Source organism: Cryptomeria japonica, chromosome 6, assembly GCF_030272615.1.
Source record: "Cryptomeria japonica chromosome 6, Sugi_1.0, whole genome shotgun sequence".
Taxonomy (NCBI): Eukaryota; Viridiplantae; Streptophyta; class Pinopsida; order Cupressales; family Cupressaceae; genus Cryptomeria; species Cryptomeria japonica.
In genome coordinates, this window is record NC_081410.1 from 618,117,294 (window position 1) to 618,132,337 (window position 15,044).

Below are 15,044 nucleotides of genomic sequence, written 5' to 3' on the forward strand. Positions count from 1 at the left end.
TTTGGAGGGCTATATGTTGTTGCTATAGTGTCGCTATAGTGGTGCCTGTTACATTTGAGGGTTTTTACATTGGTTTTTAGGACTTTGAAGAGTTATTGTGCATTAAAAAGTGCTGGATCTGAATTGTTTATGACATTTCCCATCAACCCTGATTGAGCACTACCCTTGGAGAAGTTAAATTAATAAATTCCAGCCTTGAGATCAATTAAAAATTCCTGGTTTATATCATTGCCAACCACCAACAATCATGCTCAGTGTTACATCAGTTATATAAGGCACTATTCCAGTCATCGAAAGGTTACATCAATCATACAAGTTGCTATTCCATTATTTTGGAAGGTTGCATCAATCATATAAGGCTAAGTTACTGTTCCAGTACGAGTTGGGTACGAGAATGTACATACACACACACACACACATACATATATGTATGTGTGTATGTGTGTGTGTGTATATATATACACCTCATATTCATTATTTGCAAAAATGAAAATATTCAAGTCTCAAAATGTCATTACACAATTAAATATCAAAATTACAATCAATATTTAACAGTCTTCATATTATTCTTCATCAAAAGCATCAAGGTCTTCTTAACTAGTGCGGGTCTAATTACAATTTCATCAATTACATTCATGTCTACTAAATTAGAGGCAATGCAACGATTTCACAATATCGAAGAAACGTGAAGAATCATCAAATGGAAACAAGGAGCCTTCGAAGGGAAGCAAAGAGTCAACCAAGAGGTGAAAAGACAAGAAATGTTGGGAAACCAATATTTAAATTGGTTTTGCAATAATGAAAAAAGTGAAGCTCATAGAGAGAATAGAAAGAAGAAAGCACAAGGGACTTGTGACCTTTTCACACATCGCCTCATTGCAAATGGGGACCCCCTTTTTTTTTCTTTAGTGTCTAGTTGCTTTTAGGACTTTGTCAATTTAGTAGTAAGTTTTCATCTCCAGAGCAATCCACTTTCGAAAGTTGGTAATTCGAGCTATCTTTGAGCTAGGGTCCTCAAGATTGAAGGATAGAAGCGAAAACACAATATTGACAATTTTGTCAAAATGTTGTCAATTTTGCAGATATGTTGTCAAGTTGTCATGTTGCAAGATTGTCAAAAGGAAGAGTTTGTCAAGGTGAGCGAAATTGGAAATTTCCCTCTAAGGGTCGATTTTCCACCCTTTCGGAGATAAAATCAAGTGTTCGGTGATGAAGTTTGATTGGCAATAAAATGAAATATCCCTTGTGTTAGTCAAATTTCCACTCCTGGAAACTGAGCGAAGAATATGAAGGAAATGAAACCTTCCTAGTGGTGGTTGATTTTCCACTCCAAGAAGAAATCCACAAGGAAAAAGGTAAAAATCTTCCTCGTGCGTGGTCATTTTGAACCCTTCCTAGTGATGGTTGATTTTCCACCCTTGTATAATTGAGAAATTTTAAGAGAAGGAATTGATGTTGAAAGGTAGTGCTCAATTAACCACAGACAATCCATCAGATGTGTTGCCTTCCCAACCATAGATGATAAAAACTTATCGTCAACCCTGAGCACACTACTTATATTTCTCCCCACTGATTGATTTTTCAAGGAATAAGATTGCACCTCATAAATATGAGGGAGAGGCACCCTTTCACAAAAGGTCGGACCTCAAAGCAATCTAATATTCACAAAGGGTGGCAGACATATAGGGTCGGCCCTAAATAATTATCAAAGATGCTAATTAAATTCTCAATTATGATTGATATAATTGCATATAAACTCGGACCTATAATTGTCTTGGGCCGACAAGCCAATTAGACAATTATGTAAGCTATGTCGGCCATAGAAGGATCCGACCATAGCTACAACATCAACAATTGAGTGGGGTTGAATCTTTCTCCTAGAGGTCGATTTTCCACTCTAGATGAAAATTTGCTAACAAATGGAACAATGAAGGTCAAATAACGCAAATTCTTTTAGGATACATGGAAAAGAGCACATATGGCATGGAATCATTCATGAAAATTACTATGGTCAAAACCTCATCAAGGTGCTTCACCTTTTGGATATTTCTATCAAAGATAGATCGATGATGGGCAGGAACATGAGAAATTGATAGACCTCGATTCCTCTTAAAACAAAAGTGCACTATGTCTATTTCATTGTGACCTTTCTCAAAAAGGGAGACCTGCAGTACCTTCTCCATTGGGCCATACAGAACCTTTATAGAAATGCTCTTTAATTACACAACACTTGATCAATGATGAGGGGAACTTCACGTAGATGTCAAAATTAATCCCTCCTCAAAACTCAATGGAGGTGACAAGCATCAAGATTTCACTTCATTTTGTAAGGCACAAAGTGTAAGTTCCTTGGGAGCCTAGAGTAGTTGGATGAACTTGCATCGACAGAAGACAAATTGAGATTTGGCTGCATCTACACAAGGCAAAGTTTTCTAGTCTGGAATTTTGAAGGTGAGACTTAGAATCTTGCACGAAAACTTTGGCTTAGAATGAGGTGTTTTTGAAAAATACACATATAGGGAAAGATGTTGGATGCAATGTGTTGAGGATGAAGATCCACCTAAAAGGATATGAAAAAGTGATCAATGGTAAGTGTGTGTTGGAAAGAAATTCAAGTTGAATTGAAGCTTGGAAAGGAGGATTCAATTAGAAGCCCCATGTCTAATGTCATCACTATCTCTAGTAAGAAGACAGAGGTTGCTAGCTTGACAATTCTAGCTATATACTGCTTCATGTTTGCACTAAATAAGAGGAACCTTAGATGAAAGTTTCTCATGTCAACAATTGCAATAATTCAATTCCCCATTAAATCAAATTGCATGCAAGCCAGTGCATGCAACATTAAGCAAAAGTAGGTAGGTTGGAAACCATATTCTAGCTCATGGGCTCCCTTGGAAGATGCTGATTTTTTATGGCCTTGTTTCTAGATAGCTCTATGCAGTTCAAATTTCCATTAGCTGATACAATTATATGGCAAATCATAGATGATGTTGTTGTAATGGGATACTTTAGCTAGATATTATGCTTAGAAGTTTTGTACAACTTTATTACAACCTTTGAATCCTGCTAGCATCAAGTATCCTGGTAGTTCTTAACTTCTTTGATACATCATTGGTTTGGTAGGTTTTCCATCTTTGATATTCAAAGTCCATTTTTCTTATTGCCCTTATTAGAAAAAGGGGATTTAAAAGCAACTGTACAACATTAAAAATTTCCAAAGTTAATAAAGGTCAGCTTTCATTACCACAAATATTGAGGCACGTTGGATAAATGTTGACTCTATAATGTGTAGCATCAAGCATATCATCTTCATTTGAAAAAGTAATGGGTTAATCACTTTTGGCACATGTAGAAATTACTACATAAATTTCCATTTATTCATCTAGTTTACTAATATATTTGGCATTCCCAAACAACACTAAGATAGATTAATGAGGGATTCTGTTATTATGGGATGATTTTCAGGCTGCAAAATCTCTTGACTAGATTGTGCACGCTGTGCTCTCTTGTATTTGTTACTTTCCATTGCTTCCTTAAAGATGCACTAATGCATCTGCATCCATCCGGTACATGCATGCAAAGCCTAATTGGTGCAGATACTTGGATTATAAAGAACCTACCAAAGGTTTGTTTCCCTAGAGACACTGAAAAGAGGGCTAACACTGCATGTGAACTACAGACCACTTTTAGAAAACATCCCTCAGAAGTTGGCTTGACTACAAAGGAATACAAATGAGTTTCAGTGCAGAGCCTGTGCTATAGGTGTATTTCTAGTAGACTCCAACAAAATAAAACAGAAGAAAACATTCTAACACGTTTTTCACATTTAAGTTACTTGGCTTTATAAACAACAATGATGTAAACTAAAACATAGCAAATCTTACCAATCCAGGAGTAAAAGGAGCTGTGAAGTAAGAAGCAATATTTTTCATGCGGCCTCGCATGTATGGATCACATGACAAATACAAATTCTTTACAAGAATGTCTTGTGCTCCATCTTTTAACTGCAATGGAAGTTTGGTACATTTTATCAACATATCAGACTCCTTTGGCACTCCAGTAACATAATCCTTCAAGATTACTTGCTTATTACTCACTTCAATGCTTGCCATTTTACTAGAGTTCCCCTGCAATGAAGTGGTCAAAATCAATAACAATATCAGAAGTAAAACTCTTATCCTTCTACAAGCATCAACGATATACATAGAGATGTCTTTTACTCTTTCAAATAAACCATTATGTGGTCTTCATATCATGCTGCAATATGCTCATAAGAAATGTATTAACACAAAATAACAAGAATATGGTATTATTTTGGAGCTGCTATATTATGCATAGCAATTGTCCACATAAGAATTAATATATTATGGCCCAATAAAGGCCTGCTCTAGACATTGAGTTCGTCAACTGCATCCTTATATTTGTAAATCAAAGTCGATATAGCAAATTTAAGAGACATGGGACTCTCAATCAGCATTTAAGTCATGAAAATTTAAATTCGAACAATTACCACATCACTCTTTCATCACCATATCATAATCATGCTTGATAAATTAACATTCTCTTGGTGTCTGTGCACCTGTGTGCATGTGTGTATTTATTTGTTTATTCGACAATCCTAGCATTTCAGATAATCAATTTGTCAGGCAAAGGGAGTCTTCTCTCTAGAAGTTTGGAATTTGCTCGAAATTTGTGCAAGATGATTAACACTCTGCTCTATAGATAGTATTCATCGTGATTTTTGACCCACACATGTTTCTACGAGTGCATTTCTTACAATATTGACAGTGTGAGGAATTCAAGGTACTGTTTCAAATCCTAAATCTGAACAGCTACATCTCATTCAATCTTGTAAGCTGCCTGTTACATTGTTAATGCAGAATCCAGATTGCTTTTGATGAGCCAACTCTCTTCTGTGGGTAGTCCACTCCATTTTCAAGCTTTCAATATTCAAACTTCTAGATTCAGGATGAAAGGCCACCTGAATATTCTTTCTTCCTACATAGAACAGATAACTCCCATCTCTTTTTTGCCTGCAGAGTTTCTTTTCACTTTCTAAAGGCAAAAATCTAGGCTAAATATCCTCCCATTGTCCCTTCTCTATTGTAACAGACTAATCAAGAAACTTGCTTTGCTAAATAGTTTCAGGAAACATCCATCACAACCTTTCCCAGATCATCCCATTTCCAACAAAAGGGTATCTTAAGAAAATCAAGGCTTCTCTTAGACTGGATCTTAAAATCCCAGCCATTTTACCAGTTGAATCTAATTACTGTTTCACAGCTTCCACATTACCAAGCTAATAGTTCTCAAACTCAAATTCCTGAGGCCCCACGCAAAAAACTACTTCCTTGTACCAAATGTAAGAACTTCACTCCATTTCCCAGAAACTACGGCAGCCATGTATATACCAATTTGATCTCTTCATGTAGATATTAACCTATAATATGAATCATTTCCTCGAAACCTTTACCGATAAGCATGACAGAGTGATATATCTTCTTGAGTAGCACATCAACACAGGCCAGGACAGCTCATTCAAAAATCAGATTTTAGAGGAACAAGAAAAAAACACAGTAGAAATTGAAATTTAAATTCATTACTCTCCTTTCAAAAACTTGGGCCTTCTTTCAGTTATTCAGGCACATCACTGGATACAGTAACATGGAACCAAGTTTCGTCAAACAAGAATCAGTTAACGGGGGCATCTTGTACACTCTTAGTTAAAGAAGTTGATTGCCATAAGCTCACCAAATGGTGACCAGTGATTTTTTTTTCCATCAAATAAAAAGGACCATGCTTCTCAAAGTTTTTAATAATTAATGGTTCTCTGTCACTCTAAAGCTGTCATATTTTGAAACTTCTGCATTTCTCTTCTAATCAATGGATATTATGTTGTAGTTCTTAGAGACAAGGCTTTTGGATTGGGACTCAAATTTTCAGTGTTGTAATACTAAGTGAATCTAAAGCATCATGCAATTCTTATCCCAGCAACCAAGCTTGCTGTATTTTACTATTTTAACCACTTAATAAAAAAATGATTTTTGCTGATAAAAAAAGAGCTTGCTGTAAGTGAACGGTCTTGGTATTTTGTTGTGGAAAACACATTTTCACCACTATCCTAGTCCACAGGTCTATAAAACTTTGGCAGGTGGGAAATTCTTCTTCTTTCCTATATAAAAAAGTAAAAACCACTTTCAGGATATTATCTTCTTTCCAAGATCTGCAGTGATCCTTTTGGGTAGATATTATTCTTCTCAATGGGTCTGTAGTTATGTAGATTTTGTCCTTCTCTAGGCCATTCGTGAGCAAACTATTAAAATGGAAGGACTCCTTTTAATTTTTCTTCCAGTACATAAAAGAAAACCTATCTTTCCTCATAAGTCATGCCTTCTGGGAGCAATGAGTCTCCCAAGGGAAGTAGAGATCTTGAGGCTTCAGAAAGAACGAATTTTTAATCAAAATGGTGCTGACACAGCTCAATTAGTATTCCATGTTGAGCATGAAATCATGATTGGGCCAGGAGGGTGCCTTATCCCACTAAAGTACCAAACAACAGCTTAGTGGAATGTCAAAACCAATAAATTCATATGATGATGGCCTGCATTGAACATGAACCAGCACATGCATAGGTAGGCCTGCCCAGGGAGCTTGTTATGAACTGATGAGATGGAAGTGAGATACCAAAAAAGGAATAAAATAACAAGTCTTTCTATCCTAGAGCACATCAGAAGTAGCAGATCAGCAAGATGCCAGATTTGTTACAATGTCATGTTTTAAAATCTTTATACACAACGACTTGACTCTAACGATCGCAATGGAGTAGAAGACCTTTTAGTCCCTTGCCTCTTGCTTTTAAAGGTTCATTTCTCCCCTTGTCTCTTGCTTTTACGGTTCTCCTTGTTATGTAAATATTTCAGTCTATTGTTGCTATTTTTGTTTTTTCTACATTTGCAAATCTGAAAGACTGCATTAATAGATGGAGTTTTGAGGTTTTGTTCATAGTGTTGTATATCTGGAAAAGGTTATGGACACCACAACAATATAGATTCTTTAGTTCTGTTTCTGTGAGAAAATAATCCCTGGAAATAAGGGTCTACCTGTACAAAGATTAATGACGTATCTTCACCAGTATGTATTTTCCTGGGACATGCCCCCAAATTTTGAAACTAGGTCATTGTTGCAGTAAGCAACCCATCTTAATTTAAAGTTTAAAATTGACCACAGCTTCACACTCTCACTTTCATAGTATTTATCAGTATTAATAAGTCACTCTAAACCTAGGTCATTGTTGCAGTAAGCAACCCATCTAATTTTAAAGTTTAAAATTGACCACAGCTCCACACTCTCACTTTCATAGTATTTATCAGTATTAATAAGTCACTCTAATACAGTTACAGTTTTGTCCTATGTTGTTATGGCATGTACAGGATGCATAGCACACGCATGTGTTTGAAATGAAGCATGTGCATGTGTATGGACTGAAACATGTGCTAGGAATGATAACCAGTCTTGGAAGCCCAATTTTAGGGCAACTGCAAATAAACTAGTGACAAGTGTCAGGTCATGAACATGATGATATGAATAATGATAAAATGTTGGTAGATCCTTTTCTAGTCAATACCACATCTTTTGTTCCTGTTTGAGCTCTCAATTAGGTAGAGAAAACTTTCTTGCTAAGTATTCAAAGGTCATATAATTGGCATTTTACCATTCACAGGACTGAGATGATTCCTCCTGGAATTAGGTGTAATCCCTAGATTATCTAGATCACCTGCCTCAAGTGACAGGTCCGTATGCCCTGTTAGAAAGCTTCTCCCCAATTGAGGCTTGAACTTGGGCATCCTATTGATATATGTTAGCCTCTAAGCCCTGAGCCTCACCAGCTGAACATTCAAATTAAGCCTGCACATTGAAGGGATTGCTTGAACATTTTATGTGTCATTATTTGTAATTTAAAAAAATTACCACTTTCACTATTTCTATAAGTTTCTTGCAAGAAAAGTTCATGTTCTGTACTCATAAAAACCCCTTTTACATCTGATTCATCTCTTAAATCATCAAGGCCATGTTCTAAGGCTTGATTTACTCACATGATCTCCAATCTGCGATTGATCGCATGAATATATAAGCAAAATCATTTCCATTAGCATTCTACATATTTAAATCAAACATTGTAACCAATAGTACTAAAAGACAAACTGATTAAATTCGATATATAATTTAAGTTATAGTTAGCTGTAATTAAACCTCACCAGTAGATGGCTACTTTGGCTTTCAATGCAGCTTTCCAGTCGATGAAAATCATTACAATTATATCATTCTAATTTATCGGTAAGCAGTTTTAGGAATGAATGTAATCATTTTTTAAGATATAAATCAGTTAGCAGGCCACCCTGCTATAGCAACAAGAACACTTATTTGCTTTACTTTATATATAAAAGTTTAAGTCTGTACCCATTATCTGTTGGGAGAACAAACCACACTGTGAACCACTACAGAGCTGATAGCTCAGTGGTAGACCACCGCAATAGGGATGTCCTAGGTTTGGGAGTTTTAGCTAGTTTACAGAATATAACAAACCTTATATCCATCTCAAGCAGAAGCAATTTTAAAGTAAAAAGGGATTATACAATGACTCAGATTTCTAGTAGCCGAAACCCATTACAATTATATAATAGTAGTTTACAGGCAATAAATTACATATATGAAGTTGATCATTCTTTGGTTACAGTTTAGTCAGAAGGCCACCCGTTGATGTGAACGAAGTCATTTTTTTTCTCTTATACACATCAATCTTTAATTTTGTACCCATAACCTATTGGAGGAACAATCGACCCTCCTAACTGCAAAGGGTGTTGAGTGGTAAAACACCTGAACAGGGAGGTCTTGGGTTCGGTCTCTGGCAAGTCCATGAAAATTTTAAACCTTATCTCCATGTCAACCAGGAGCCATTTTCTACTAATTGTTAAAATGATGTATAAAATGACTCAGATCAAGCTTCCATCCTAAAGCTAATTGGACCACACCCAGATGAGGCTGGGTGAAATTCTTGATGTAATTAGGCCAAACATAAGACCTCATGCCTGAAAGATGATCCTGAAGGAGCTCTCAAACTAAACGATGAATGCCATTATAGTGCATTCTAAAGATGGATGGCGAATGCCAAAATTTACCAGAAAAAGTACAAATTACTCTTATTTCAGTCCTAAGTAAATGAAAATATGACAAACCTCAAATGTAAAAAGAGCAGAGAGAGAGCAGTAGTCAAGATCAGTGCCCTCTAAACCAGAATTCAGATATTATGCAATTGCAGGCCAAATTGGTGTGTACAACGTTTAGAACGAGGATTAGGGAATCGCTGAGTTTAAGTAGTGAACAACCTCCTACAAGGTGGCCGGAACAATCACTTCGGTTTTTCAGCCATATTTTGACCACCCGACGATTTTATCTAATTTGAAATTTTGATGTCTTCTTCTCTTATGGCCCACTGAATGTGTGGCCTTGTGTGAATGTTATGAAGCCGTTTTTATCATGATTAATTTGCGGAATCTTTTCCTTGCTTATTTCGTTTGTCGTGTTCAGTTAGGCCAGAGGGGATTGGCTGATGATAATTCCAGTAAAAGTATTTAATGGTATTATAAAATGATTCATAGATATTTTCAAACAAATGATTTATTGATATTTTTTACTTAAAAAAATGTGTGGTTAATATTTTCAAATATATTTAATATTTTTAATTATATTATATGTCATTAATTTATTATTCATATATTCTGATAAAATGTGTGGTTAATATTTTTAAATATATTTAATATTTTTAATATATATTAGATGTCATTAATTTATTATTATTATTGAAAATTATTTAAAGGAGTATAGGTATTTTAAATACATATATAATAAAATTAAATTATTTTCATTTATTAGCATATTTATATTTATGAGATGACACAACATTTGATTTTACTATTTGTGTACTTCATGATCTAATTTACTTGTACTATGTTCTAATATGACAACTCTTTTTTAATACCTTAACCTTTATTGAACTTAATCATTATCTTGATTGAACTATAACTCCCTAGTTAAAGCTTAACTGTAATTAAAATCTTATCTGATTCTATAATCCTAATGGTAAATGAAGCAGTCACTGGTGAGGAGGGACCTCAAAGAGATCAGTCCAAACCGGTCAGCAAGAGTAAACACAACAGAAACACACAGACATGATGGAGGCAATGCAGAACAGATAGTTTTATTGCATGAAATTTGATTACATCCAATCGGTAACAACCGGGTTACAACATACCAGCACACAGGCCTGGTAGAATAGGTAACACCGGGACCTTGAATCGAAAGATCTATCTTCTAGGCACAATCTATCTATCTAATACTCCTTGATTCTCCAATTGATTACATTCTCAAGCATATATATATATATATATCCAAAGGATCCAATTGGCCCAAAAGGGATCAAAACCCGAAGAACAAGACCTAACGTGCAAAATGAACAAGGTTGGCTTCCGCCAAGATATTCCTCCGGAAAATACAAAGGATGAAACGTAGAAGGTCAGCCAAATGCCAAGAAACATCGAGATCAACGTCCAAGGCTCTGCAAGCTTCAAAATGCGTTCCAATAGATCACCAAAATAGGTCTCAAGCAACCGATAACAAAGGAACAACCGGTAACAAGAAACTATCAAGGAAACCAGTAGCGATATCTTATCGGAAAGTGATCCAAAAGAGATGCGGTTTGAAAGCAAGAAAGATGATCAAGTCTTCAAGTAGAATCCAACTCCACAAGATCCAGTGAGCCAAAACCGAGACACACAGAAATAAAACTGAAACTACAAACAAAACATAAAGGAAATGTTTTTGGTTGATGCAAGATTGTTGTGAACTGAGGATGCTCCTACATCTAACATCCGGGGTTAATGAAAAAGTGAAACTCTCACTTTGTTGGGGTCAGAGGGAAACCAAGGCGGTCTACCTCTGCCTGAGAAATCCAAGATGAATCTTCAACTGGTCTACTCTTCCACTTTACAAGATATTATTTGTACTAACTGTTCCAGGTACTACCCCCAATCCTACTATCCAAAATTTCTTCAATCTGATCTGGTTCCTTCCGGAACAATTGTTTCTCAAGGTTCGCAACACTGCCTTCATTGAATTTTGGTTCATGGTACTCATGAAGATCTGCAATGTTGAATATAGGTGAAATACTTAGACTATCTGGTAGCTCCACTTCATATGCATTTCCAAAACTGAACTTCCTCAAAATCTTACAGGGTCCAAACTTCTTCATCTGCAACTTATTATAAATTCCAACCGGGAATCTCTTTTTCCTCAAGTATACCGTCACTTCATCGCCAACTTCAAATTCCTTATGTCTCCTCTTCTCATCTGCCTTCTCCTTATATTTGCTATTCATGTCTTCCAAATGATGTTTAACCTGAATATGCAATGCTGCCATGTGATCTGCAAATTCTTCTGCTTTTGAACTCTTTCGGTCTTCACTGCTAATGTCTCTCAATTTTGCTATTCCTCTAGGATGCACTCCGGTAACAATCTCAAAAGGTGTTTTTCTGGTACTTCTATTCATTGAGTTGTTATAGGCAAATGCTTGTGCAAGGATCAAATCCCAACTTCTGGCTTTATCTCCCACTAAACATCTCAACAAGTTTCCCAAACTCCGATTAACTACTTATGTCTATCCATCAGTCTATGGATGAAAAGTAGAACTGAACTTCAAATCTGTCTTCGTCTTCTTCCAAAGTGTTCTCCAAAAATAGCCAACAAACTTAGTGTCTCTATCTGAAACTATGCTCTTAGGTAATCCATGCAATCTCACCACTTCCTTGAAAAATAGGTTTGCTACATGCAATGCATCTGATGTCTTCTTACAAGGTATGAAATCAGCCATCTTTGAAAATCTATCCACTACCACAAATATAGAATCATTCCCTCTTGGTGTCTTAGGCAATCCAAGTACAAATTCCATGCTTATATCCTCCCGAGGTCTTACTAATACTGTCAAAGGTTTATACAATCCCACATTCTGACTACTACCTTTTGCAACTTGACAAACTCTACAACTCTCCACATATCTCTTAACATCCTTATGAATCTAGGGCCAAAAGTACTGCTCACTCACCAATGCAACTGTTTTATCAATGCCAAAATGTCCAGCTAAGCCTCCACTATGTTTCTCTTTGATTAGGTTCTCTCTCATGGAACTCTTAGGTATGCATGACTGAACTCCCTTGAATAACATCCCATTCTGAATGAAATAATCCAACCATTTGCTTCTATCAACCATAACCAGTTCTCTACATGTTTTCCAAGGTTCTACAAAATCTGGGTCTTCATCATACAAGGTCTTCAAATCTTCAAAACCTAATACTGTCACTCTCATCTCTGTCAGCAAATTCCTTCTCCTACTCAATGCATCAACAACCTTGTTAGATTTCCCACTTCTCTACTTCAACACAAAGGTGTAACTCTGCAAGAATTATACCCATCTCATATGTCTCTGATTCAACTTACTCTGATTGTTCAAATACTGCAAAGCTTTATGACCTGTATACAATACAAACTCCTTAAGCAACAAGTAGTGTCTCCATTTCTTCAAGGCTTGAACTATGGCATAAAATTCCCGATCATACATTGAATATCTCTTTCGGGAATCATTCAATTTCTCACTGAAATATGTTATTGCTCTCCCTTCTTGACTCAAAACTGCTCCTATTAATGTTCCACTTGCATCACAATCCACTTGAAATACCTTATTGAAATCCGGTAAAGGCAACACAGGTTGCTCGGTCACCTTCTGTTTCAACAATTCAAAACTTTTCTTTGCTCGAATGGTCCACTTGAATTCCTTCTGATCTCCTCTCATGGTCTCAGTCATACGGTTACAAACTGAACTGCAATTTTTGATAAACTTCTGGTAAAAACTAACCAATCCATGAAATGATCTTACCTCTCCAATGCTTTCAGGTGTAGGCCACTCAACAATGGCTTTCACTTTCTCAGGTCCATCTTCAAACCATCATCAAATATCACAAATCCCAAATAGACCAACTCATCCTTCATGAAAGTGCACTTCTTGATATTGATCATCAACTTCTCTTCTCTCAACCTCTGCAAAACTTGTCTTAACTACAACAAATGCTCCTCTTTTGATCTACTGAAAATTAGAATGTCATCCAAATACACAATAACAAACTTGCCCAATAATTTCTTCAATACCTCATTTATCAGCCTCATGAAAGTACTCGGTGCATTAGTCAATCCAAAAGGCATCACCAACCATTCATATAGTCCTTCATTTGTCTTAAATGTTGTCTTCCACTCATCACCTTCTCTGATCCTGATATGATGATATCCACTCTTCAAATCTATCTTTGTAAAGCATTTTGCTCCACTCAAACAATCCATTATGTCATCCATCCTAGGCAAAGGAAACCGGTATTTCACTGTGATCTTGTTTATTGCTTTTGAATCGGTACACATCCTCCATTCTCCATTCTTCCTAGGTGCTAATACTGTTGGCACTGCACAAGGGCTCAAACTTTCCCTGATCAAACCTTTCTCCAACAACTCCTGCACTTTTCTATTCGGTTCTTCATTCTTTGCTAGTGTCAACCAGTGTGCATCTTTGTTAGGCAAACTAGCTTCGGGAACCAAGTCCATGCAATGACTAATACTTCTAACAAGTGGCAATCCATCAGGTACACTATCTCAAATGATGTCCTCATACTTTGTTAGAAAATCTCTTATCTCTGTCGGGTGTTCTCCTTCCAATTCTGGTCTCTCAGCCTTCTTAGGAATTAAGGCAAAACACCCATTGTCTCAGTCCATCCATGAATTTCCTTCCATCTACTAAACATATTCTAGTATTTGTACAGACTTTACTCTTCAAAGGTTCCTCCAAAGGTAACAAGGTTTGCTTCATCCCATTGGCCACAATAGTGTATGTATTCTTCCTCCCATCATGTATTGCATGTCTATCAAACTGCCAAGGTCTTCCCAACAAAAGATGACAAATATCCATAGGCATAATATCACACAAAACTTCATCATGATAATTCCCAATTTTCAATTTTAACAAACATTGTTCACTTACTAACAACTTATGTTCATCCTGAATCCATTCTATCTGATAGGGCTTAAGGTGTTTCAATCTCTCCAATTTCAACTTATTCGCCATCTCTTGAGAAACAAGATTATTCGAACTACCACTATCAATAACAACTTTACAACACTTACCAGATACCTTACATCTGGTCTTGAATAGGTTCTTCCTCTGCAAGGGTTCTTCATCTCCTCCAGTATGACACAAAGCTCTCCTCATCATCAATAGTTCTCCATCTTCCGGTTTATTGTCTGATCCGGTGGGGTTTTCTTCCACCACTGCTGCTCTTCTGGTAGCCTCTGTGTTCTTGCATTCAAATGCACGGTGTCCTTCTCCTCCACACTTAAAGCAAGTTCCTCTAAATGTCCTCTTGTCATGTCTTCCAAAGTTCTCATTCCGGTAACCATCTGGTTCTTTCCTCCGGTAGATATTTCTCTCAACCTTCCGGTATGAATTACCTTCTTTGCTCACTTCCTTGTCCTTGTTCTGATCTGTACCGGTTCCTCTTCCTCCGGTATATCCTCTTCCTCCTTTAAATCTTCCTCCGGTAAACCTTCCACCTCTACCTCTTTGTCTTTGCTCATGTCTTTTGTTCAATTTCTTTTCAACCTTTAGTGCATATTGGTAAGCCTCTTCAACACTCTCCAATTTGATCATACTGAGTTCATCTTGTACAGACATCCGCAACCCGTTCAAATATCTTGCAATCTGTTCAACTTCATCATCAACATGTTTGGATCTAATGTTCAACTTGTAAATGCTTTGGTGTACTCCTTCACACTAGATTCTTTCTGTCTCAGATTCTGCAACTTCCGGAACAAATCCACTTGATAATTCGTCAGGACAAACTTTGATTTAGCTTAGCAATCATCCTATCTCATGTCTTAATCTTTTCTTTACCTCTTCT

The 15,044-nt window shown here is 36.5% G+C and overlaps 1 protein-coding gene across 1 annotated transcript in view; it reads right to left on the reverse strand.

The window, feature by feature from the left end:
• LOC131055022 (2-alkenal reductase (NADP(+)-dependent)) overlaps positions 1-9,501 on the reverse strand; it is a 47,826-nt gene extending 38,325 nt beyond the window's left edge. The window contains exons 1-2 of the mRNA XM_057989631.2: positions 9,234-9,501; positions 3,885-4,127 (exon numbers count right to left, since the gene is read on the reverse strand). Of these exons, the coding sequence (XP_057845614.2) occupies positions 3,885-4,112 (228 nt within the window). The 5' untranslated portion in view covers positions 4,113-4,127; positions 9,234-9,501. The remainder of the gene's footprint in view (positions 1-3,884; positions 4,128-9,233) is intronic.
• Between the last annotated feature and the right edge of the window lie 5,543 nt (positions 9,502-15,044).